General features: G+C 40.0%; 1 protein-coding gene across 1 annotated transcript; it reads left to right on the top strand.

Annotated features, from left to right (window-relative positions):
- Positions 1-132: 132 nt before the first annotated feature.
- On the top strand, positions 133-23,635 carry LOC146559756 (uncharacterized). Its single transcript, XM_085243486.1, has 14 exons — positions 133-186; positions 368-400; positions 703-748; positions 5,086-5,240; positions 6,421-6,552; positions 6,833-7,033; positions 11,910-12,011; positions 12,187-12,387; positions 15,645-15,721; positions 16,220-16,446; positions 18,094-18,253; positions 20,152-20,314; positions 20,438-20,491; positions 20,602-23,635. The coding sequence occupies exons 1-14, from the start codon at positions 159-161 to the stop codon at positions 20,853-20,855; spliced, it is 1,833 nt and encodes a 610-aa protein (XP_085099612.1). The 5' UTR covers positions 133-158; the 3' UTR covers positions 20,856-23,635.
- Positions 23,636-27,514: the final 3,879 nt, after the last annotated feature.

Below are 27,514 nucleotides of genomic sequence, written 5' to 3'. Positions count from 1 at the left end.
GTTGGGCAAGCACGCTGATTGTGTCTTTATACATGTCATATTTTTAGACTATATCACGTGGGGGTGTGGCTTTAAAACAGCTTAAATTCTTCCGTTTTTTCCCTGCTTGAATTTCATTCTCATATTCAGGCATTCAGATTCTACTAAAAGGCTTCCAAATGTTTCCTCTTTGGGGTCTAGGATTTGGTAGGTTGAAATCGTTTACAAAATGACTTTAGGATTATTTGAGATAAATTCTTAATTTATTTGATTCTCTACTTACATATATATATATATATATATATATATATATATATATATATATATATATATATATATATATATATATATATATATACTTTTAATAATGCTTATATGTCCATTTCAGCCTGGCTGATTTTTGGCTTAACCACTAATTCTGGTGAGTTTTTCTTTCTTTTTCTCTTGTTTTTCGTGTGTGTGTGTGTGTGTGTGTGTGTGTGTGTGTGTGTGTGTGTGTGTGTGTGTGTGTGTGAGTGAGAGAGAGAGAGAGAGAGAGTGAATCATCTGTAACCAATGAACTATACAATATTTAAGCAATCCCAGTGTTACTTTCAGATTAACAAAATTACTATCAATCTAGATGATTGTTGAAATATGAAATATGATTGTTGAAATGTGAACAGAGTTTACTCTAATTAAATTTCCAGTGACTCACACTTTTGATCTTGTGCTTGCTGACAGAGCCTGCAGTGGGAGCTAATGCAACCTCCAGAAGGGACTGTAATCGGTAGGTCACTCCCTCTTCACTCACTGTGTGCATGTGCAGAGGTGTTCTCCTTTTATAATGGGGAAAAAATGCCTGAGCCCCGAGGAAAAAAGGAACTTCCCATTGAAAGTGTTTTGGGATTTCCTGCCTTTTTGGAAATCCACCCAGACACACAGTATATCAATGGAAAGCCCAGGATGTCCTCTATTTAGTACAACAGGACTTAGTAGGGTAGCTCAAATAAATCAAAAGACATTGACTAAAAACAAATGTCCATTACATAGGACATAAATTAGGCTGGTTCTCAGTAAGATATTTTTTTCTTTTTTAGAATGCTCAATTCAGTTTCACTAGCCACACACAACCTGTTTAATGTCAGACTTAAAGAAACTCAAGAACAGAGGCAAAATAAAGCAACTGAGTAGTCTATCAGTCTGGAGAGGGTTAAAAAGCAATTTCTCAGGTTTTGGGACTCCGCCAAACTATGGTGAGAGCCATTATGAACAAAAGGACAAAACAGTGGTGTACCTTCCCAGGAGTGGCTGGCCTACCAAAATGATTCCTAGAGCATATCTGGTGGTCACAACAAATAAAAGACAACATTTAAAGACCCACAGGATTCACTTGACTCGCTTAAGTTTGGTGCTCATGATCCAACAATAAAAAAGAAATTGGGTGAAAAAGTGGCATCCATGGTGGAGCTCCAAAGACAAAACCGCTGCTCCAAATAAACCTGTAGTGGCAAATTTGTCTCCCAAGATTTGAAAAAAATATTTCTTCCACTTGTTAATGTGATCTGTCCTGGTTTATTTCTGACTTGTACATACAACAAAGCTATCATATCGCAATGTCACGTGGTTGCAAACTGTTTGCTGCTACAGTGCACATTTCCAATGATACAAATAGGTCCATATATATTTGGACATTGAAACAAATTTTTTATTTTTTTGCAAATATTTTTATTGAAAAATGAAAACAACACAGTACTTGCAGTTACTGAAATACAATTGACCTTTCCTTGGCTGTGCAACCTCTCAACGTGTATTTAATTTTTTCAAGTTTAAAAAAAACATGACATCTTTAAGCCACCGGGAAATAGTAGGATACTTAACAGACTTCCAATGCAACAATATTAGACGGCTATAATATCCTTTTGTGTAGAATCAAGTGTAAGTGAGCAATCAGGAATCCCGAATACAGCAATCAGAAGACAAGGATGAAGAGTTACCCCAAGAACAGTTGACATAATAGCAAAATACCCTGTCCAGAAACCTTCTAGCTCAGGACACAGAAAGAACATGTGGCTAAGGTGACAAGGAGAACCGTGGCATTTATCACATTTATTTTCTGGATACAATTCAGAAAGTCTAGACTTAGAGAAATGCACCCTGTGTATGACCTTAAATTGAATAAATCCAAGACGAGCACAGGAGGTGGAAGATCGTACCCTCGCTATAGCCTGTTCCCAAGACTCCTCATGTATTTGAATTCCTAGTTCTCCTTCCCATGTACACTTAAGCTTAACATTAGAGTGGTTACTAAAAGACAGGATAGTATCATAGAGTTTCGAAATGGTTCCTCTGTGATGAGGACCAAATGATAATGTAGTTTCCCACTGCTGTTCTGGAGGTAAAGAGGGGAAATTTGGGAAACACTTGGCAACAAAATTTCGAATTTGAAAATAGCGAAACAAATGGGTAAGAGATGAGAAGACAAATTGGGAAAACTATCGAAAACACCATCCACATATAAATGTTTGAACTGTTTTATACCCTTGTCACACCACACTGAGAATGTTGAGTCAAAAAGTGATGGGGGAAACAAATGGTTGTCGCTTATAGGACCCGAGGAAGATGGCATTACAAATTTAAAGTGACGTCTAAACTGAAACCAGATTTTGAGTGTGTTAAGAACCACCTGATTATCAGTATACAGAGAGGGTTTTACGGGTAAAGAGGAATAGAGCAAAGCTGGTAAAGAAGAGCCCTTACATGATGATAGCTCCAATTTACACCACGAGGAACCAGAAGATTTTAGCCAGTAGCAAAGTTTATGGATGTGAGCGGCCCAGTAGTAGGCTAGAAAATTAGGTAATGCAAGTCCTCCACTAAATCTGCATCGCTGCAGCAAAGTTTTAGAAACCCTAGGTGGCTTCCCTCCCCAAATGAAAGAACAAATAATGTTTGTAACAAAAAATATAACAAAAAATGTTTTGGCAAAAATAAGGGAATTGACTGAAATAAAAAGAAACATTTTGGTAAGACGTTCATTTTAACAACATCTTAACATGCGTGTGTACAATCGCCAGTTACTCTTAGAAATCAAAGCATCGTATGACCTGGCTCTTAAGCAAACTGAGACAGGAGATGATTATGGGCCTCCTCCACCACTTTTTGAGCCCTGTATCCTGGTTTATCTGTGCCAACACTCCTACACCACTTCCTGGAAGAAGCGCCCGAGGAAACGAGGAAAGCGGGCTGGTACACTCATCAAAGTCCGATCTCTTCTCCGTGCTTCTCGTGGAACTACTGGACCAGCAGAGTGCATCTTTAGATGGATCCTGCCTGTTGTCCCTGGAGCTCCCACGACACTTGATCCCCCGCTCTCAGCATTTTATTTCCCTAAGCGGCCTCGGACCGTGGATGTGGTGTGGACCACGGAAATCTTCGCACACTTAACCGAGCTGGAACATCTGATGTTAGGATCTACACACTCCAAATGGCTTTACTAAATGTAAGATCATTAGCAAACAAGACGTTTGTATTAAACGACTTCCTAAAGTCACAACAGTTGGACTTTCTGTTTCTGACAGAAACATGGCTTCAACCCGGTGAGTCTGTAGCTTTTTCGGAACTGGTCCCTCCTAATTTCTCATTCTTCAGCCTCCCTCGGTCCTCTGGTGGGGGGGGGGGGCTTAGCCACCGTGTTCAACATTCGATTTCATTGCCATCAAACATTACAGCACGACTCATTTTCTAGTTTTGAACTCCAGCTGTTTGAGTTACACCTGAATTCTGCTGCGCCTTTGCTGTGTGCCCTCATATATCGCCCTCCCAAGTTTAACAAGGATTTTATCAAAGAGTTTTCAGGTTTTATGGCTGGAATCGTTCTTAAATTTGACAGTTTTTTAATCCTTGGTGATTTTAACATCCATGTCTGCTGTGACTCTAAACCTTTGGTTAAGGACTTTTTAAATATTATTGACTCTTTTAACTTGACCCAGTGGGTTACTGGTCCCACGCATGAAAAAGGTCACACACTGGACTTGGTGCGCTCCCACGGGTTGGAGGTGTGCATCACGGAAATATCCGAGTTGCGCATCTCATCATCTTCCTGTGTTGTTCACTCTAATCCTGCGCTGCTCGGTGGATAAGCCATACGTCCCAGCGCGCAAAAAGCGAGCGCTTAATGCACTAACAGCGCCCGCTTTTTCTGCTGCCTTTATGGACTCTGGAATAATGAACTCCAACTGTAAAAGTGTTGAGGACCTTTCGGACATTCTTCATTCTACCTGCACTGATATCTTAGACTCTATTGCTCCGCTCAGGACTGTGCGCGCTAAGCATTTATCAGAGCCGTGGTTGAATGAACATACACGCTCCCTCAGACGTGACTACAGACGCGCTGAAAGGAGATGGAAAAAGGACAGATTGCATGTTTCCCTACAGATTTTAAGGACTCGTCTTTCTGCTTACCAAGAAGCTGTAAAAACTGCAAAGACACAGTTTGTCTCAAACTTAGTGTCAGTAAACAGTCACAGGCCTCAGGTACTTTTTAATGTTCTTAATCGCTTTCTTAGTTTATGTGATAATTCTGGAGTCACTTCTTCACCAAGTATGTGCGATGATTTTTTAGCATTTTTTAATGACAAGATCCTATAGATTAGGGCCCTTGTCTCGTTGTCTGCTGCCTCAGATCAGAGTCCTTCTCCTGTGTGCTCAGCTGTCTTAGAGCAGTTTGATCCCGTCTCCCTTAAGGACTTGACCGCGGTAGTTAGTAACCTAAGATCATCACACTCCCCCCGAGCTTGCTTAAAAGCACTTTTAATACTGTTGGGCCTTTTATCCTGAGATTAATTAATACGTCCCTTGCTACAGGCTGCGTCCCATCATGTTTTAAACAAGCTGTAGTTCAGCCTCTTCTTAAAAAACAAAACCTGGACCCAACTGTTCTGTCCAACTACAGTGTTTTCATATCAGTCCATCAGCGATCAGTATTGCATGGGACTATGAAGGAACGCATAGGTCTAGCTGTAAAATGTTTTTCATATTTATACGTAATTTATGTACTTTTATGTCAGATGAATACAAATGAGTGTCAGGGATAATGTCCTGGATTTTGTCTTCTATGCTTTTCAGAAGAGACTGCAATGGAATACAGTATGACATCCAAGAGGCTGTTTGCTGTGAAAATAAGCTTCACCCTGGTGTAAGTCTATTTTGCTGTGGAAAGGAGCCTTACAATCCTGGAACAGCCACTTGTTGTAAAATACAACATGGACACAGCACCACAGGTAATCAACTTGTAAAACAACTAACAAAAGAATAATTAAAATTCAAAGTGGAAATTTGACTTTGTGATCTTGCAAGAAATTGGGCACCTTAACAAGGTGAAAATGAGAATTTAATAATGTAAGTATTAGTTAATGGTGTGATGAGCATAAAAAGGTTTAAAGCAGCAGCTTCACTTATGGGGCGATGTGGCTCAAGAGTTGGGAGTTCGCCTTGTAATCGGAAGGTTGCCGGTTGGAACCCCGGCTTCGACAGTCTCTGTCTTGGTCATTGTGTCCTTGAGCAAGACACTTCACCCGTTGCCTACTGGTGGTGGTCAGAGGGCCCGGTGGCGCCAGTGTTTGGCAGCCTCGCCTCTGTCAGTGCACCCCCGGGCAGCTATGGCTACAATGTAGCTTGCCATCACCAGTGTGTGAATGGATGGATGACTGGGGTCCTTAGGGACTAGTAAAGCGCTATACAAATACAGGCCATTTACCATTTATGGAACAAGATATTACTCCAATGTTGGAACTGCAGTTTGTGGAACATTTGAACTGTATTGGACTAGAAAACTTAATACTTAACCGAATAAACTGGAAACTTAAAAATTATTGCAGCTACTCTCCTTCTAACATAAATAAACCATGTGCAATGATCATGCTTTGAATTTCCTTGGGGTTACAAAGTGCCTCATGGAGATTAGAAACAGCCACATACAAAAGATTAAAACAAAACTTTAAAAAAGAGCTTTTAAAAAGACCATGCTAATAAATATGATTCGTCCATGGATTCATCTGTTAGCACTTAAACTAAGTTAGGTATTTTCATTTATTCAAAGCTGCTGCAACAGTCCTTTTTTACTGCTCTGTGTACGTCACTCACACTGACATTCTGCGCAGTAAGCAGATGAAGGGCTTTTAAAAAATGTCAGTGAGTAAATTTTCTCTGAGTCATTCACTTCTCCCAAGAGTTAATGGCTCCAGTGCATGACTAAACACTGCGAAAAACACTGGTGCAAAACCACCACAGTCTTCATCAAAAACATATTTTAAACCCTCAAGAGTTGTGGTTGTGTTTGTTGTGGTTGGTTTACGTAAAAGTGAAACACCCCCTAGCTATTTTTAGATTGAGCTTTGTGACTCATGGAACTTGTGAACCTTCTAGTACTGAGTTAATGCACTTACCATGACACACTTCCAGCTGTTACACAGGGTCTAAGTGAAAAGGTGTCCAAGTGCTGTGACCTGAAGGCGTACAACCCAGTCAATGAAATATGCTGTCAATCAACCATCGTAACAAAACCTGGACCAATGGCTGAATGCTGTGGTAAAGGTGAGCAGAACTGAACACATTGATGAAAAACATCACATTATAACCCTATACCAAGGAAAGTTAACTGTCCAGTTAAAAGAAACCTATGAAAATATACAAATTGTTTTGGAGAAGCTTAAATATAATATATAATAAATGTGGTTTTATCACAGAATTTTCTGGAAAACAGCAGAAAAATTTTCTTTTAATGTAGTGCAATTGCTTATTCAGTAGAATAATTCAGTAGTACAACATTTGTAGGAGGTAGAAATATAATGAATCACCATGGTCTTTTCCACAGAGGCTTATGATAAGGACAAGCAGTTGTGCTGTGGTCCGAATGAGAGCAAGATGATTCTGATGAGGAATTCCAGTCACCACCAGTGCTGTGGTCACAACCAGTATGACACAGAGACTCAGTGCTGCTGTTCAAATGAGGAAAGCGTGGAGATACAATCGAAGGATTCATCCTGTTGTTTCAAGGACTTTGGTGTATCTGCAGGTCAGTTCAGGACTTAACTGCATGTAACACTGTGTGGGACCAGTCTAATGAAAGTTGATGCAGTTTGAGTCACTGTACAAATCAATCTTAAGGGGGGCAGTCTTGGGGGGGGGGGGGGGGGGGGGGGATGATTGACTAGAAAGTATGCAAGCAAAGACAAATTAGTAAACCTGCCCCAACCTAACTTGCAATTCAAGAACAAACAAACAAACAGAACCGTTTCCTGAGCAATGTGTTATTTTCTGTTTTCCCTCATGCAAGTTATTATACAGTAGTTATGTTAAACCAAAAGCTCTATGGGTCATTAACACTGGAAGTCCAGTGTTAATTTTGACAGCAAATCTTGACTTTGTTTTAATCAGTCTGTTGTCTTGTCATTTACATTTAGTTATAAGTTAGACTAAAAGTAAAAGAATTTGGAAGCCTATTTTTAGTCAACTAAACATCACGAGATTGTAGTAAACTATGACTAAAATACAAAGTGTAAAAGTTCGCTGTCACGATCCTGGGTCTTATGACCCAGTGTTTTGAGTTTTAGTTCTTTTGATGTTTATAGTATGTTTATGCTTATTAGGTTTCCTATGTTCATTTGCTTATTAGTTCCCCCTTGTGTTTTCAACCCCTGTGAAGTCTCCCTTGCCCTTCGTGTGTTTCATGTCTGTGTGTCTTATGTTGTCATGTCTGCGTCTCATTATATTTCCTGTTTTATTTTGAAGGGGTCCTGTGTTCCTATATTCAATGTTTTTAGTGTTACTCTCTCCTTGTGACGTCGTTATGTTCATATGTGTCAGCTGTTTCTTCATGTGTTCCCACTTCCCTCATTATCCTCCTGTGTGTATTTAAGTCCTCCGTTTTCAGTGTGTCATTGTCAGGTCGTCTGTTGTCCACGCCATGTTTCCTATGCCATGCTTCGCTTCCAAGTTTCTTCTCTAGGTTTTTCTTATTGTTTGTTTAGATTTCCCAGTTTAGGTTTGTGTTAATTTTGCTTCAGTTTGCCTTGCCCTTTGTTTGTACCTTTTTTACCAGCCATATTAAACGGCTCGCTTTTTGTTAACATTTCAAGTTCTGTTCCCTGTTCCTTGGAGTCTGCGTTTTGGGTCCTTTTGTCAACCCCTACAGTCTGCCCTCGTCAGACTGTGACATTCGCTGTGATTTTAGCAGTGTTTCACACGGTTTAAAAAGTGGCCCGGTGGGTGATGGGCTCCGCCAGGGCTGCCCTTTGTCTCCGGTTCTGTTCATAATTTTTATGGACAGGATTTCTAGGCGCAGCAAAGTGGCGGAGGGCTTTCGCTTTGGTGGCCTCAGAATCTCATCTCTGATTTTTGCAGATGATGTGGTTCTGTTGGCTTCATCGGGTGAGGGCCTCCAGCTCGCACTGGAGCGGTTCGCAGCCGAGTGTGAAGCAGCGGGAATGAGGATCAGCACCTCCAAATCTGAGGCCATGGTTCTCAGCCGGAAAAGGGTGGAGTGCCCACTCCGGGTCGGGGATGAGTTCCTGCCCCAAGTGGAGGAGTTCAAGTATCTCGGGGTCTTGTTCGCGAGTGATGGGAGAAGGGAGCCGGAGATCGACAGACGGATTGGGGCTGCAGCTGCAGTAATGCGGATGCTGCACCGGTCCGTCGTGGTGAAGAGGGAGCTGAGTGTAAAAGCGAAGCTCTCAATTTACCGGTCGATCTACGTCCCTACCCTCACCTATGGCCACGAGCTGTGGGTAGTGACCGAAAGAACGAGATCGCGGATACAAGCGGCAGAAATGAGCTTCCTCCGAAGGGTGGCTGGCCTCTCCCTTAGAGATAGGGTGAGAAGTTCGGCCATCCGGGAGGGGCTCAGAGTAGAGCAGCTGCTGCTCCACATCGAAAGGAGCCAGCTGAGGTGGTTCGGGCATCTGACAAGGATGCCCCCTGGGCGCCTCCTGGGTGAGGTGTTCCAGGCATGTCCCACCGGGAGGAGGCCCCGGGGCAGACCCAGGACACGCTGGAGAGATTATATCTCTCGGCTGGCCTGGGAACGCCTTGGTATTCCCCCGGATAAGCTGGAGGAGGTGGCTGGGGAGAGGGAGGTCTGGGCCTCTTTGCTTAGGCTGCTGCCCCCGCGACCCGGCCCCGGACAAAGCGGATGAAAATGGATGGATGGATGGACAAGGAAATGGCTAATGACATCAGACTTAAGAGGCAGATAACAGCACAACAAAAGAATTCAGGTCACCTGATCCAGCCCTAATTATATGCTTCATTTAAAAAGAAAAGTTTTTAACCAAATTTTTAGAGGGTCTGTGTTTTATTCTATTCGGACTCATTCGATTTAATTTTAAATTAGGTTTTATTTATTTAGCACTAAATCACAACAACAGTTTCCTCAAGGTGCTTAAATTGTTAGGTGAAACCCTAAAATAATTAAAAGAAAACAGAGAGAACCCTAACAGTCATATAACCCCCTATGAGCAAGTGCTTTGGCAACACTGGGAATTAAAAACTTTGCTTTAACAGGAAGAAACGTCCATAAGAGCCAGGTTCAGGGAAGGGTGGCCATCTGGCGTGACCATATGGGGTGAGGAGAGAAAGACAGGACAAAACACATTGTTACACCCCGGCCTAGGCAACCGGCGTGCAACACACGAAAAATAAAAATAAGGAAAAAAAACAAAACAAACAAACTACTACGGGTCTCCACAAAAAAAGTCCCAAAACGAAAGTATCAACAACTACTTACATCAAAGCAAAATAAGACATTTATTTACATCAAACCACCAAACTATTTACAACCGGGGGGGGGGGGGAGATCGCAAACATGACAAACTGAAACACAGGGCTTAAATACATAGAGGGAGCAATCAGGGAATGGACAACAGGAGGGAAACACAGCTGGGGCAAATCAGAACTGACGAGACAAGGAAGCATAAACTGAACACACTGAGATAAGACAGACTTTCAAAGTAAAGCAGGAAACACAACCGTCACGTCTAAAACAAAACACTGACAACACCGAATCGTAACAACATGATGTGGAAAAGAGCCGTTAATAATAACGAAAGCAGAGTAGAATATAAATACATTACAGGGAGTGCAGAATTATTAGGCAAGTTGTATTTTTGAGGAATAATTTTATTATTGAACAACAACCATGTTCTCAATGAACCCAAAAAACTCATTAATATCAAAGCTGAATGTTTTTGGAAGTAGTTTTCAGTTTGTTTTTAGTTTTAGCTATTTTAGGGGGATATCTGTGTGTGCAGGTGACTATTACTGTGCATAATTATTAGGCAACTTAACAAAAAACAAATATATACCCATTTCAATTATTTATTTTTACCAGTGACACCAATATAACATCTCCACATTCACAAATATACATTTCTGACATTCAAAAACAAAACAAAAACAAATCAGCAACCAATATAGCCACCTTTCTTTGCAAGGACACTCAAAAGCCTGCCATCCATGGATTCTGTCAGTATTTTGATCTGTTCACCATCAACATTGCGTGCAGCAGCAACCACAGCCTCCCAGACACTGTTCAGAGAGGTGTACTGTTTTCCTTCCTTGTAAATCTCACATTTGATGATGGACCACAGGTTCTCAATGGGGTTCAGATCAGGTGAACAAGGAGGCCATGTCATTAGTTTTTCTTCTTTTATACCCTTTCTTGCCAGCCACGCTGTGGAGTACTTGGACGCGTGTGACGGAGCATTGTCCTGCATGAAAATCATGTTTTTCTTGAAGGATGCAGACTTCTTCCTGTACCACTGCTTGAAGAAGGTGTCTTCCAGAAACTGGCAGTAGGACTGGGAGTTGAGCTTGACTCCATCCTCAACCTGAAAAGGCCCCACAAGCTCATCTTTGATGATACCAGCCCAAACCAGTACTCCACCTCCACCTTGCTGGCGTCTGAGTCGGACTGGAGCTCTCTGCCCTTTACCGATCCAGCCACGGGCCCATCCATCTGGCCCATCAAGACTCACTCTCATTTCATCAGTCCATAAAACCTTAGAAAATCAGTCTTGAGATATTTCTTGGCCCAGTCTTGACGTTTCAGCTTGTGTGTCTTGTTCAGTGGTGGTCGTCTTTCAGCCTTTCTTACCTTGGCCATGTCTCTGAGTATTGCACACCTTGTGCTTTTGGGCACTCCAGTGATGTTGCAGCTCTGAAATATGGCCAAACTGGTGGCAAGTGGCATCTTGGCAGCTGCACGCTTGACTTTTCTCAGTTCATGGGCAGTTATTTTGCGCCTTGGTTTTTCCACACGCTTCTTGCGACCCTGTTGACTATTTTGAATGAAACGCTTGATTGTTCGATGATCACGCTTCAGAAGCTTTGCAATGTTGAGACTGCTGCATCCCCAAGATATCTCACTATTTTTGACTTTTCTGAGCCTGTCAAGTCCTTCTTTTGACCCATTTTGCCAAAGGAAAGGACGTTGCCTAATAATTATGCACACCTGATATAGGGTGTTGATGTCATTAGACCACACCCCTTCTCATTACAGAGATGCACATCACCTAATATGCTTAATTGGTAGTAGGCTTTCGAGCCTATACAGCTTGGAGTAAGACAACATGCATGAAGAGGATGATGTGGACAAAATACTCATTTGCCTAATAATTCTGCACTCCCTGTAGTGGAAAATGTGACTGAAGAAGAACTACTCAAGGCAAGATTCAAGGTCAACTGATCCAGCCCTAACTATATGCTTTATCAAAAACGAAGTTTTCAACCTAATCTTTGAAAGCAGGGAGGGTGTCTGTCTCCCAAATCTGTCCCCCACATATGAGGGTCCTGAAAGCTGAAGGCTCTGCCTCCTATTGTTCTTCTTCTAAAGGAAATTTATACTGGTTACTATGAATGATGTGTGTATTTTGACCTGGTCTTTGACTCTACAGCTCCTTTATGTGGAAATACAACCTTCAACATACATAAGCATTTATGTTGTCAGTCAACTGTTGTTGCCAAATCTTCACCACAACACAGATGTTGTGATAAAGGTAAGCAGAGCTAATCAAAATACAAGTATTTCACTATAAAAAAAAGTATTTAAATGATCTGTTGTATGAGGAACATATAAAACCCGTTTCCTTAAAAAAGTTTAACATTAACTTAATTATGCATAAAGTACACTATATGCATTTCATTTTCTAGTATCTGGTTCTTTTTCCACAGAGACATATGATGTGGAAAAGCAGCTGTGTTGTGGTCCAATTAATGATAAGAAGATCCTTGAAAGGAACTCTACAGATCACCAGTGCTGTTATCATGACCAGTTCAACACAAAGACCGAGTGCTGCTGTTGGAAAAAGGAAAGTGCTGAAGTACAATTGAAGAATTCATCTTGCTGTTCAGAGGAGTCAGCTGTGCTTGAAGGTCAGAACTTGTCTAATACAATTTCATGCACATCTTAGAAATTACATTTGATATTCAACTGAATTTCAGTTGGCATTTTGTATCTTTGCAAAATTCTAGTTGGTGGAAAAAGGCTACATTTACTCCATGATATGGAGCTGTTGTTGTGATTTTGGGATGGCAGCATGGACTGCTAAATCCAATAATCAGAATCACAATACTTTATGACGGCTCGAGGAAATGATGTGGTCACAGTTGATCCAAGTCATTAACTAGTAACCAGAACAATAAAAAATCCTGAGCATTGTTCAGCAATTATTAACAGACTTCAGCCACCTCTGTCTCTTCCTGAAGAGTGCAGTGGTGTTTAGCCCAGTCTAGTTTATTGTCAATGTGTACTCTAACGTATTTATACATACTATGTCCACATGGAGTCCCTGGATTGAAACAGGGGTCACAGGTTTCATAATCCTCCTAAAGTCCACAATCAATTCATTGGTCTTTGTAATGTTGAGCTCCAGATAATTCTGCTTGCACCACATAACAAAGGAGTCCATGTGTGGTCGAGTACCTGGTACTCTACGTCAATGTATCACCTTCACTGATGCATTCAACCACCGGAGACTCATCAGAAAACTTCTAAAGGTCTCTGTGCAGTGTCTCCCATCAGTGGTGTAGAGGGTGAATAGCCCCAGTGTTGTTGATCATCTCGTCAGACACAGTTTTGAAGACACACATGAACCTTCAGCCAGGTAATCAGCAATCCAGGACACAAGAGAGGCATCTACCTGCATTGCTGTCAGCTTCTCACACAGGATGGTCAGCCTGATGGTACTGAATGCACTGAGGAAGTAAAAAAAAAAACATGACCTTCACAGTCCTTGCTGGCTGATTCAGATGGGCATAGACATGGTTGAGCAGGTAGATGACGGCGTTATCAGCTCCAAGACGGGGCTGGTAAGCGAATTGAAAGAGGTTCATATATGGAGCTGATCAAGGATGAGTCTTTCCAGGTTCTTGATGTGGTCACTGCCACCAGTCTACAATGACCAGAAAAATGGTTTGGTCATCAATTCAGTTCAGTGTTCTATATAGCATCAATTCATATCAACCTTTGTTTCAAGGCATGTTATGTTTAACCCACCATCATGGCAAAATGTGACATTGGGTCCACCATGTCCACTCGCGGTTTGCCTGTCCAATCGGTTGGGGTTATCAGGTTGCTATATTGCAAGGTAAAGAACCTATAATATTAGAAAGAACCCCAAACAATTACACATTATCCTATAAGCAAGCACTTGGCAACAGTGGTACTTTTACCAGGAAGAGCTCTGTAGCAGAGCCAGACTCATGGGAGGCACCCATCCGCCACAACTGGTTGGGGTGAGGGGATAGAGAAGAGAGAAAGCCAGAGTTTAATAATTACTAATGATTAAATGGTAGTAGTGTATTAAGGATTAAAATGGAAAATGAGAGATAAAGATGAATGGAGGGCAGTTAGTGAACCAGGGAATGCAGACTGGTAAGGAGGAAGTGAAGATAGCTATGAAGAGGATGAAGAAGGGGAGCTCAGGTAAAACAAAGGATGACAAGCAGATAGTCTGAAAAGGAACTGAAGGAAGCACACCCTAAATATACACACAAGGTAATGAGGGAAATGCACAACAGATAGGAGACACAGCTGAACCTAATTAGACGTGGTGAGACAGGGAGACTTAAGGAACTAGAAACACAGAAACTGAGAGACTAGCAATGATAAATCATGAGGAAATCAAAGATTAACAAGAATAATACAAAACACAGAACACTGGGCCACCATCCCAGAGCCATAACTCCTTTAGATGTATGGAGGTGTCTAGGGTAGAGGGCAGCGTTTTGTTTTTTTAAACAGACTGACAGTATGATCCTAGAGAGTGATTGGAGGCCTGAGGAAAGGATAAGAAGTGGATAGGCACTAATTTTCAAGAACAAAGGTAAACCACAACCATTAAATAGCAACTACAGAAGGATAAAGTTGATGAGCTATATCATCTAGCTGTGGAAAAGAGGTTAAGAGGAGAGGTGATGATCAGTGAGCTGCAGTTATTGCTTCGTGCCAAAAAAAGCAGGGATCCGCTCTTAGCTCCTTCTTGCTGGCCATGGTTATAGACAGGACAACAGGTCAGCCTGAGTTCAGGCAGTGCTGTGAAATATGTGCTCTGTAGTGAGAGAGTGAGGAAAAGAGGCTGGAGACTTGGAGTTATGTCCTGGAAAACAGATGTTAGGCAGGATGGAGTGGGTGTCATGTCAATGAAAGACATTCCTCACTTCATTTAAAACAAAAGTTGCATTCAGGAGAAAAGAAAAAAAAATGTTACAAACCAGATGAGAAGGCATTTTACAAAGTTAAATCTTTGAAATCTGTTTTAGACCTAAAGCTAAATGGGTCTTGCATTTTAAAAACTTAAAAATTAGTTCTGTCAAAAAATTGTGCTTACTCAACTTTTTAGTAGCAAATGTAATGTTTGAAAAAACTGTTTTTTAAAAAAAAAAATACATTCGTACCACCAGAGTGAATAAGGCTGAAGTCACTTAATGGTCCAAATACATTATCTCAGAAAATCTTATAGATCAATAGTCAAGATGGGAGTTAGAGCTGAAAAATTCAGCTTTATTTGTTTTCTTCTTGATAGCACAGGTGTTTTTTTTTTTTATATCGAGATAAGTTAATGAATTTACTGTGTAGTGCACCTCTTTCTTTTTCTGTTTATGAGAGTCATTATTCCTCATCCAAGAGTCTTTCTCTTTCCTTGTCATCTATGTGACAGTAATCATCCAAATAACAGCATTTATGTGATTTATTTGATTGTTTTATAGTCTTTATTACTATAGGCTTTACTGGGCCTCACAAACCACAGTAAAAACAATAATATGGCATATACTGTTTTCTTAATTTATAAATGTGCATGTAGCCACTTAAATAGAAGCAGTAGCATTCCAACATTAACTTACAAGGCCCAGTCAAAATTTCTGGTACCCATCCAAAGGGTGTATAGTGTAAACTAGGGATGGGAAGTCACAGTGGTTTCTTGCTGGGTTTGGTTTCAGATTCATTTATACTGAATTCCTACATGCAGTGCACAAGAATGGCAAAGATGGATGTGTTTATTATGTTATTTTGGCAAAAACAAATTTAAAAACAGAACAAAAGACCGCAAATCCTCTGAGTCATCTTTTCCATAGATAATTCATCCCCAAATGTTCCCATCTACCCTTTCCACCCTCACACCCCTCCTTAGGTCAAAGCAATTCCAAGGTGGGAAACCAAGTCTGCTGTGATGGCTGTTCATCTGTGCAGAAGCCTTGGATCAATCAAGTAATGCACTCAATACATTGTTTGCTTTTCCCAGGCCTGCCCAGCTGGCTGACTTTTTTCTATTAATGCAAGTCAAAATGCTTAATCTCTAGAAAAATCTAATTGTTTCCAGTGAAGGCTATGAGCTATAAGCACTGTTTTCAGCTTTCAGCTCTTTTTCTTTTGCTTACAGAAAAAGGAAGAATATAATAAGTCCATTCTGGCAAGATTTTTAATGAGATAATTGATTAGAAAGCATTCTGGATAGCACAGGTCCAGAATTAAAGGTAAATTTGAGCAGGATTCAATTGCTGCAAAGAACAATACAATGTAGAGTTAACGGCAGTCGAACCCAGTGATCCCAGTGAAAAAAAAGAGCTGTTTTTGTACCACTTTGATGAGAAAGCTCGGAGCTCCACCCCGCTCCTTTTACATGGTTACTCAGGGTGTTTTCTATCTGATATATAGGATGTTTCTGCATTGCTGCACACATTACTGTTTTATTTCTGATTCTTCAAGTGCTGTGGGGACACACCGTTTGGCTCAGCACAACGTGGAGTTCTCTGTTGTAATAACACCTTGTACGAGAACAGAAATGATGGAGAGGAATGTTCAGAGACGGGTATTCCTTATGACCCAACTAAAGGGACCATATGTTGCTCTCAGTTTCATGGCAGCCCGGGACAACACTGCTGTGGGACAGAAATTTACCAGCCTGATGCTGAGATCTGCTGTAACGGACACAGGTGATTGTGTGTGTGTGTGTGTGTGTGTGTGTGTGTGTGTGTGTGTGTGTGTGTGTGTGTGTGTGTGTGTGTGTGTATCCTGAGGGACAGCTCAACTCAAGTCAAGCATTTTTGAGACAAAGTTAGAGAGGTGAGGCTGTTTAGGCATGTGCATAGGAGGGATTGTCGATATACTGGACAAAGAATGTTAAATCTGGAACTGCCAGGCAAGAGAAAGACATTACTCTCACATGAAGATTTATGTATGTACTAAAGAGGACATGCAATGATTTGGTGCAAAAAAAAAAAAAAAGAGGATGGTAAGGAATATCCAGTGTGGGAACTTCTAAAGGGATCAGCTGAAAGAAGAAATCTGTTTCGAGTTGTATTGTATTGCTGATGAAATCTGGTGAAACAAACTTCTTTCTTTTTTTTTAATTAGTTGGTATGTATCGCTGGATTGCATTTTGTCTCTCAGGACAGCTGTGCTAAAGGGAACCACTTAATTTAATGTTTTCTGAGAGAGGGTGGAGGAAAACTCAGACAGGAGTGGCATGGGAAAATTACTTTTCATGGAATGTATATGTGTCTGCGATACGCAAATGCTCCAGCTGTGCACAAACCCTATCCCCACTTTGTTTTCAGTGTGGTGACTTTAAAATGCACTGAGCTACTGTGCCAGAGAATTTCTGTCTCAGTCTGTGTAGTCTCTGACTGGGTTTGGCCCTGTTTTAGTTAAAGTTTATTGTTAAGGGCTATGTTCATGTGTGCATGTCTTTTCATAATTATGTTCTTTGGCTTTCTTTTTAGAGGTTATTATTTAAATTATCGCCCTACTCAGCAGCAAATAGCATTAAGATTTCAGTTTTTTTCTTTTTATAGTTTGCTCTTTACAAGATGAACTGGTTGAGTCTTGGCTGCTCTAATCAAGCTTATTTCCAGTTGGAGTAGCTGTCAAAGTGACAACACCTTTATGTTATTTTCTGGTTTTATGTTTTATTCTATTATCCATTAGATTGTTACATTGTTATGTCTGTTTTTTGTGTTTTATTATAAATTGATTTTCATCTGTAAAATTGCTTAATAAGTACATTTTACTTTTACTTACTAACAGCGGCAGCATTACACATAGCCATAGCCAGCAGCCACTACCTTAATTATAACTAAGCAAGCAGCTAATGTAGCTGCAGGGTAACTGCTAAGAGTTAAATGGCTGACATTAATATGATAACTCCATAGCATGTTAATGTTTATGAAACGGAAGCATTACTGATGTCACAAAATAAATTGATGTTCCATGATGTGAACATTATCAACAGTTTATGTTCAGCTGCTAATGAGGGGAGCATCTATGTAAGCCTATCTTTAGCAGTGCTGTCTGAAGTTGCACGTTCACTGGAGGAGGCACAGACAGCACTTTTGGTATCGATATTGTTGGAGATAAAATTATAATTCATTATAAATTTTCAGTATTTTCATCTGAGTTAAGTATAGATGAAAATCTTTTTTTTCCTGCCAACACTCTGTTGAAGAAGTTAAGAAGGTATCTTCCAGAGTGAGATCCAGTTAATACATAAGACAAGAGTCATCTAATTCAGAATCTTTTTGGCATACATCTTTATCACTGTCCTTATTGAATCATAACGGTTACCTCTGTTTTCCACCCAGACATTCCAGATTGGAAAATATTCACTGCTGTGGGATTAAAGCCTACAACATTAAAGACCCGCAGATGAAGTGCTGTGCAGGAACACTGTACAATCTGACACTGTTAGATGAGCATGGACAGGACGCACAGTGTTGCGGATCCCTTCTGCAAAAGCAACAGGTAGAGTTAATATTACTGATGCTATCTCAAGATCTACTCTTTGTTTATGTAATCATGTCTTACACCTTATTAGGTCATAAGATCTTAGAGTAGAAGAGAATGGAATAGAATAGAATTCAACTTTATTGTCTCTCCTACAACATGCAATGATCCAAGCACACTCTGTGGGAGGAGGTATGCAAAATATGGAGAGGGGCTTCCAACCAGTGCAAATGTGCTCCCATGCAGTCCTCAACCCATCTATCTTCTTAGCTAAAAATGTAACTATTAACATCCTTGAAGGCGCGTGCCAATGCACCGCTGAGTCTTGTTCTGATGTACTGTCTTTCCTATGTTGTGACATGTGGACAATGATCCAAGGACACTTTGGGGGAGGAAATGTGCAAAATACTTTCACAGGAGGCTTGGCTGCTGTGAGGAAGGAGAGGGAGAGATGAAAGGGTGGTTGCTGTTGCAGGTTTAAGCCTTGATTATAATATGTTACAAAGATGGACATGGATACCTGGAGACCTAATAGTGGTCATTCCTCTTACACATCTTTGAAGTCCGCTTGATGTCTCCCATCTGGGTATATGATGAGTCAGTACATTGTCTGCAGATGTTCCTAGTACACATGGACCATAATAAACCAAAGCTTTCAAACAAGAAGTTTCATGGTGTCAGTGAGCTGGACCCATAAGCCCCTTTACCATTAGTACCTACTTTAATTGACTTGGCATGGTTTGTCACAGTTTCCAGGATTTTCCATTAGGTCCAGGTGCTTTTTTAGTAGCTGCTCAGCCCAGATTCCAAGCAATCCAAACAGGTACTAAAATATGACGTCGTCAGACTGGTTGCCACGAATTGGGTGGTAGGTAGCAACACTTAATGAGTCATGAGAGTATCTCGTTTGCGAAAATCCATAGTCTGCTTCGAAGTTCACCTAAGTCCACCTGTTGGAGCATTCGTGTCGCATATCAATTGCAATGTGCAATGCACAGATATGTTGCTATGACAACAAGCACACAAATAAGGAACTAGTGGGTTGTAATGGAAAACCAGTCAATCCGAGTCAAGTTGTTTCGATTCGTAGAGAGTTGATCCGAGTAGGTACTAATGGAAAAGGAGTTATTGAGTCACACGTAAAAAAAAAAAATTGACTTCGCTCATTGGCCCACTCCAAACTGCTTTCAACTCCACTGCCGTTGGTTGGCTTTAAACCAGTGATAGTCTTTATGCCAACCAGACTTCCTTCCCTCACAAGAATTTCCTCCATAGTTTAGGGATAAAACATCCAAACAAAAGCTAAAAAATGTGCTGTGCATTACAGTGCTCAGATTGTTACATAGGAGAAACCTAAAAATCCCCCAGATGCATGGTACAACACAGGAGAGCCAAGTCATCAGGATAAGACTCAGCTGTACATTTATAACTAAAGGAGAACAGACACTCATTTGAAAATCCCACCAGAAAAACAGTTGGTTTAAGAGAGGAGCAAAGCAGTCCAATGACGATCACTGAATAGAGGTGGTGGTCTATGACACCAACTATCAGACAGTCTTGAAATCCCTTCCCTGGTGTTTCAAACCACACTTGAAGCACACCTTGAACCATGTGATCTTAATAACTCACATGATTGCATGGTGGGGTAGTGTCTCATAAGAGATTCACACTTTGGCTTTAATTACCATAATGACACTGCTAGATTTGCACATATTTGCTGTTATTGAAGTCACTTAAGACTAACATGGACTGAATTGTGAATCTACACAGACAAACAAAGCTGATTTTAGCTTATGTAGCAACATTACTGGGTGAACTTGACATTAACTAACACATTCCTCAAAAACTCCAAACAATTATGTTTATGTATAATTGTATAATTATGTATATAAAGAACACTGTCTTTTTAAATCCAGGACATTTGCTGCTCAAGTGAGGACAGAGAAGTGCTATACTCTGCTAAGACGGGATTCAGATGCTGTGGTCACCTCTACTTCAACACCACCCTGTGGTCATGCTGTGCTGAGCGGCTGAGATCAATCCATGAACCAGGACAGGATCGGGGAAAGATGAATAATGGTCTGTCATCTCTACTTAAAAGTCCTCTCACAAAGTAGAACTAAATTTTGTGTCATTTGAACTTAATAGCACAGCTTAGATCATGTATTTCACCTGTTCTGTGTCTATAATGTTCTTTTACAGAATCCAGACTTCAATCAGTGAATAATATGAACAAAACTGATCTTTGCAAAAAAAGTAGGACATCAGTCTATATGTAAATTTAAAAAACAAAACATTGTAGCAAATGCTGTTTAGGAATTTATGGGGGTTTGTAATGCAATGTATTTGTGTGCGTCTCTGTTTAGTGCGCATCGGGACAGTGGAAAGTGTCTCTCTGCATAGCATTGTGTTCAAGAGCGTGCTGAAGATCCGTGGAAAGAAGGCCAAAGTGAAAGCGTTGCCTTTCCCTTATATCTTGAAAACAGATGATCACTGCAGCTCACCCAAACTGATTCCTGGGAAGACCTACTTCTTTAACAAAGTTAATGTTTTCACCGATTCCAACCATGACACTGTTCTTCAGTCACTCCACTTCATTTTTTCTAAGTGTTCAGCTTAGATCACCAGTCACTGATGGATACATATTACTTCTTACTCACACACTGATTTACATTTTTTCACAACAGCTATTACAGAGATGCGTTGTCACATAACGGTCTGTTACCTCTAAAACAATCAACCGTAAAGGTACTCATCATCATAAAAAAATTTAACCTGACGTTTTACCAGCAATACCAGCAGCAAAGTTGGTGAAAACCAACCCAAAGAGATCTTTTCAGTTCATCATTGCTTTTCTTACTCATTCAGGCTCAAAATATGACCTGTTTGCTTGGATTAGCATGCACTCACCTTGAACATTGCTCTGGATCCCACGGATCTTCATGAGCTTTACTGATCTTTATTTTACCTTTTCAGATTTTTGAATAGGTTTGAGTTTGCATTTGCAGCAGTGTTGCACTGCCAAAAATTTTAGGCCAGTCACTTTTTTTTCTACAAGGTGAGATAAGTTATTGTTGCACAAATAACAGTTGGAGGTTTTTTGTTTGTTTCTTTTAAAATTTTCTATTATACAGATTATGTAACTTGAGTAAAAAGAAAAACAAAGCTAATTTTCCAGTAGCAGGCAACCATTTACCTTATTTAGAGACTATGATGCACAATATTACTGCAATACAGACAAATGTGATGTAAGTATACAATGCATTACTTTTTATATCACACCCACACTGCATACTTATTTCATTAAGAAAATCACATTGTGTTTCCAAAACAGCAGTATCAGTTATTAGTGATATTAGTTATACATTGTTATCAATATATTATACATTGTTTTTCAAATATTGCTTCACTTTTTACTTTACTCTGCCTGTATTCAGCCAAACCATGTTCCTCTTTGGTGTAAGATGACCCAAAAATATGGGGTTATTTTTGTGCCACTATTCTGAGCGCACGTTAAAAAAAAATGCAGGTGCAAGTGTTGCATTTTGAGGAGAAATTTATTTTGAGTGGAGAAAAGCTAAACTTGAGTGAAAAAATTTAATTGCTGCATGCAAAAAATGCATTTCAGTGTTTGCTATTATAGCAGCCCCTCTCGCTCAGTTTTTGCATTTGCGCTTGCTCTCAATGTGTTGCTTGTGCTCTCAACATTTCTGCCCGTGCACATTCAACTCTTTCTGTACACCGTTATATTTGTGCCACAAAACCAGCCAATCACAGACTTGGATGCAACGAAATCTGATTGGCTGTTTTGGTCTCCAATCAGCTTGAAATGTCGAAATGCAATATCCCAGAATCCATTTCGTCCAAAACTCAAACGAGGCTGTGGCGGAGGAACACAGAGTGGCGGAGTTTGAAATATTACTCTTTCTGGGTCACAAAATAAACTTTTAAGATATTTTCATGCGAGAATGGTGCTGTGTAAACTTCAAATATCTGCTCGATTCATCAAGACATCACATATTTACAAAAGTGCTCTAATGTTTTTGGAGATTCCTGATAGCCACCAGCTGACCGCATAGCTGGACTGGCCATTGGGCATACCGGGCATTTGCCTGGTGGGCCGATGGTGATTTTTCATTTTTATGTTTGTTTGTTTTTTTAAAACGGTATAAACAATAAAAGGTGGTGGATTAGCCAATTGGTAACAGGCATCTCCGAAAACATTACAGTATTAGAGTACATTAAGTAAGAACAATGTACTTCAAAGTGTAATATTTACTGAACTTCATATTGTAGTCAGTCACACAACTTAAAGTAATTACTGAGTGTAACACAGCCAATTGGTACACAGTGTTGTTGAAATCTAAATCTGTAATATATGCAATAATGAAATATGATCACCAACTGCCAAAGTCTGAAACAAAAAGAAAAAGCTAAATGGCCTGTATTTGTATAGCGCTTTTCTAGTCCCTAAGGACCCCAAAGCACTTCACACTACATTCAGTCATCCACCCATTCACACACAGGCGATGGCAAGCTACATTGTAGCCACAGCTGCCCTGGGGCGCACTGACAGAGGCGAGGCTGCCAGAGGGCCCGGTGGCGCCAGTGTCCGGCGCCACCGGGCCCTCTGACCACCACCAGTAGGCAAACATGGGGTTAGTATCTTGCCCAAGGATATTTGGCATACAGCCAGGAGGCAGTCTGGGATCGAACCACCGACCTTCTGATTAGTGGCTGACCTGCTCTGCCACCTGAGCTACAGCCACCCCATGAAGCTAAAGAAGCAAACAGTATATCAAAGCTTGTGCGAGTCTGTGATCAGCAGTAGCTGACACCTTAGCAGTCATTATAGCAGGTAGCACACAAGAATAGCATGCAGCTCTGTGCTCAAAGCAGCTATTAGCTAATATAGTTTATCTTTTTAAAAATTGGGGATTATTATTTTTATGCTTTTATTTTCTGATTCTTGCACTAAACTAAATTATAAATGGTGACTGTTTGCACATCATTAACCCATATAACTGAATGTATACATGTTCTATTAATGGCATTGTTTTATTTTTATTGATTAAGCTACTAGATGTACTCAACTTGCCATTTATCATGAAATATGCTTTAAGGACCCAAAAGACCACCCAGAGGTCACATTTAAATGTCTTGTGTTTGTTTACTTGTAACTACAAATTTTTGTTCTCCTTGGTTTAAGCTACATTTATTTTATTTGGAATATGTTTGGCATGTATTTCACTGTATGTTTCTTCACAATATATAAGACACACCTTTAACCCAGAGAAACCCTGGAAACGTTGAAGGCACACAATTTTACATTTTGCATGTTTGAGTGAAATTGTAGGAGGTACTGTTCTTTTAAGGATAAAGCTTTGAATAAATAAATATAACAGCATGTTGTGTTTTATCTTATTGAATTGATGGTCTTAAGGTTGGTCTTGCGATTATTCATGGATCAAAAGATAGTTCCAGCTGGAGATGAAATGAATACAGAAATATGCTACTTTTTCAAAGTTGTGACTCTTGTGCCAAAAATCCCCTGAAATATAGATTTCAAAGTATGTGAGCTTAAAAATCTAACACTGGATTTGTCGCCTCTCTGAATGACAGAGATGTGCTCACCCGCTATAACTGTATTAATGCTCTTGTAAATCTTTGGCCTCTTGTCCCCAGGTAACAGCTGTCTGACAGAACATGCTGTATTCCCCTTGTTTCAGGTACTTGAGTGGACTCAGTGGATTGTTTAAGTTAGAGTCATTATAATACTGACAAGTCAAAGTTTATTGTATTTTTTAGTTCATGGGGAGGACGTGTTTCATCAAAACTTTGTTCCTAAATTTCTCATTTAAGGTGTTGCATGTTGTCCATGTTGTTTACGTTGACTTCTTAACAACAAATGACATTAATGGAGGATTAATCCTTCATTAGTGTTTCAGAGAGCAAAGAAGGGGATTTTTTTAGGTTTTACAATACTTGTTTGTGAACAAATACATCTATTATCAAATAAGACCATCTCCCATTTCACCTAAGACATGAAAACTGTCACAGGCAATGTTTGGAATGTGTAGTTGAAGGGAATTGAGAAAAAAAAACTAACAAAAACTTAAATTGGGGACAGCTAAACATAAGCATATGAGATAAACAGAAAGCACATTATAGAAACCTGAAACCCAGAGAAACACAAGAAGTACAGCAGTGGATGATGAACAAGAGAGGATACGCACGTGATGAAGAGCAGAGGTACGCAGATGAAGCATCGGGGATGACAAATGGACAATCTGACAAGGCGCAGAGGAAAGCACACACTATATATACACACACACAAGGTAAGGAAATGCACAACAGGAGGGAGACACAGATGAACATAATAGACTTGACGAGACAGGGAGGAAGCAAAACAAAATGGATTAACGTAGGACACAGGTTGGCAAAGATAAACAGGATAACAGGATAAACAGGAACACATAACACAGGAACAAACTGAGAGACTAGAAATAATAAATGAACTCAAAGATATAATAATTCAAAATATTAAACACTGGGTCACCGACCCAGGACCTTGACAAAAACAAACAGCCATCCACTCATGTTCTTCCGCTTATTCAATAATTATTCACTAATATATCATAAAAAAAATCCTCATCACTAAACTTTACTGTTATCAGTATTAATTATCAATAATAATTAAGACTCGAGGTACAAAATGTGCATCACCAATTACCTAACATGCACATGTTTTAACTGTCGGAGGAAGCCAACAGTCCTCAGTAGATGTACAAAATGTGCAGTAGCTACAACAGCATAACGGTTTAAATATTTTCATTTTTGTGCATTCAGGGTCACTTATGGAAAGGTTTTTAAATTAGAATTCAAAATATAAAGATAGTTGTTGCTGGGTTTAAAAAAAGCATGCCTTGCAAGAACAAACAGACATGAAGTAATTACTAAAATAATTTTTTTTTAAAAAGAATAAGATGAAAATTGCTCTCTCTTGTTGTATTCTGTTTGTTTGGGGGTGTTTTTCTGGTTATTGTTATTGGTGCAAGTAAGTGACTGTGTAGAAGAGAATTCAGGAAGGCTCCAAGCCAATGGTATGACTCTACCCTGGCGCCTTTTATGTTTAATTTTGGCACTCATGCTCATTTTGTTACATTCCAGTTAGTCCCAGATTTTCCAATGGAAAATGTTACAGTATTTACATGAGATGGATTTTATACAAGAGGGAAAATACCAAACATATTACAGAAAAAATTGGCAGCTTTTAGGGACACAACTAAATACTTAACATTCCACTGAAGACTAGGCAAAGAGACCTGCTTCCTTCTTATTTCCTCCACATTACTCATGAGAAAGAGTAAAAGCCCTCAGGATGGATTTGAACCCAGATCTCTGCATTAGCCTTAGGCCCAGTGAGTTAAACCAGCACCAATATGTTCAAAATCCATTTCACATCTTACATTAAAAAAAAAAAATGTACCAACTGTATAATTGATTGATGCTGTAGAGCTGTTAGTCAGTGGGACAAAAGGTTAAAAGGACTCCAACATCAACATGTATTCTTTCCCTATGGGAGTACAGAAATTCCAATGCAGTCTCATCATTAAGTCATTAAAGGCAAACAAAAGGAAGGACAGAGGAAGGCCTGCCTATGCTGTGGCATTTCTTAATCAAGGTCGAGTTATAATTCAAGGAAGCATGAGTACAATGAGTGATAATACGCAACTAAAACATTGACTGGGTGCCTAATAATATTTACCACAAATGCACAGATTTTGTACAAATCTATATATAATTTGTTGGGGAAACGAGTAATGTTTGGCTAGCACACCACCAATTAATGTATAGCGGACGAGGTCTTGGTCTTATGAAGTTAAACTCCTGATAAATAATAACTAAAAAATAACTGGAGATTTTAAAACCACAGAAAAGTAAATCAAACAGTCTTCCACTACCATAATGTATTTTAAATTGAGCTATCAAGGTATGATTAAATAGTGGACTTGTAGCCTTGATTTTTAAAGTGTTGCATTGACTATTCAGGAGTCATAGATGCATTGATGTATTTTTAATGGCGCTAACCCACTTACATAAAAGCCTTTTATTACTTGTTCAAACCTTATATCATAAGATAGACCCTTAAAACTCCATTTTAACAGGAAGAAACCTCCAGCAGAAACAGGCTCAGGGAGGGGCAGTCATCTGCCATGACCACATGCTGTGGAAGAGAGACAGAGATTAATAACAAGTAAGAATCAATGCATAGAGGTCTATTAACACATAGTGAGTGAGAAATGTGAATGAAAAAGAAAGACACCCTGATAATAATGAATTACAGTAGTCCAGCCTAGAAGAACATATCCTGGTAAGAAAAAATGACTCCAGTACCTGTAATACCTACAGCATGTGCTCATCGCGCTAATATTACGGTCAACAGTAGGCTATTGAATGCTGTACTGAGATCTGGCAGGACAAGCACAGAGATGAGTCCACTGTCAGAGGCCATAAGAAGATAATGTGTAACCTTCACTAAAGCTGTTTCTGTGCTGTGATGAGCTCTAAAACCTGAGAGAAACTCCTTATATGTCACGGCGGGTGAGGAGAGCCGTGTGAAAATAATAAATGAGGATCCAATCGCAGGCAGTAGTGGAGAAGTGAAGGTGGTTTATTGAACACGAAATAAATATGGACAAACAGCAAATGGAGCACGAACTAAACTAGACTGGAAACAACTAAACTACAGAGCACAAACCTGGACAAGAATGAGAACGAGCAGAGGAGATGGACAGTAGGGAGACCACACGGGTGAGACATGGTGGATACACAGACGGACCAGCAACTACAAACACAGAAGACACGACTTAAATACACTCAGAGAATCACAGGGAGATTACACACAGGTGGGAGACACAGCTTGGAGTCATTAACGAGACGAGAGGTAAAACTGAACACACTCACATGAGACGCAGACCTTCACAATAAAACAGGAACAAGAAGCCATCACACTAAGATGCAGACTCTACATTGACAGACAGAAAATGACACATGGAACTAGACATATACTAAGCAGACACAACCGAAGAACAAATCCTAAACACAAACAGAAACATGAAACTCTAATAATAACCATCATAATCATCATCATTAACACAACAAGAGAACAAGAAAACAATCCCTGATGCAAAATTAAACCAAAACATAATAGACTCAAAATACTGGGTGGAAACTGACCCAGAACCGTGACATTATATAAGCCATTCCTCTGTAGAT

This window comes from Mchenga conophoros, linkage group LG14, assembly GCF_057382185.1.
Source record: "Mchenga conophoros isolate Kocher_MC1m ecotype Shallow Benthic linkage group LG14, M_conophoros_male_GT1.1, whole genome shotgun sequence".
Lineage (NCBI taxonomy): Eukaryota > Metazoa > Chordata > Actinopteri > Cichliformes > Cichlidae > Mchenga > Mchenga conophoros.
Note: the sequence above shows the minus strand (reverse complement) of the source record. Positions and strands in the feature narration are given on the sequence as shown.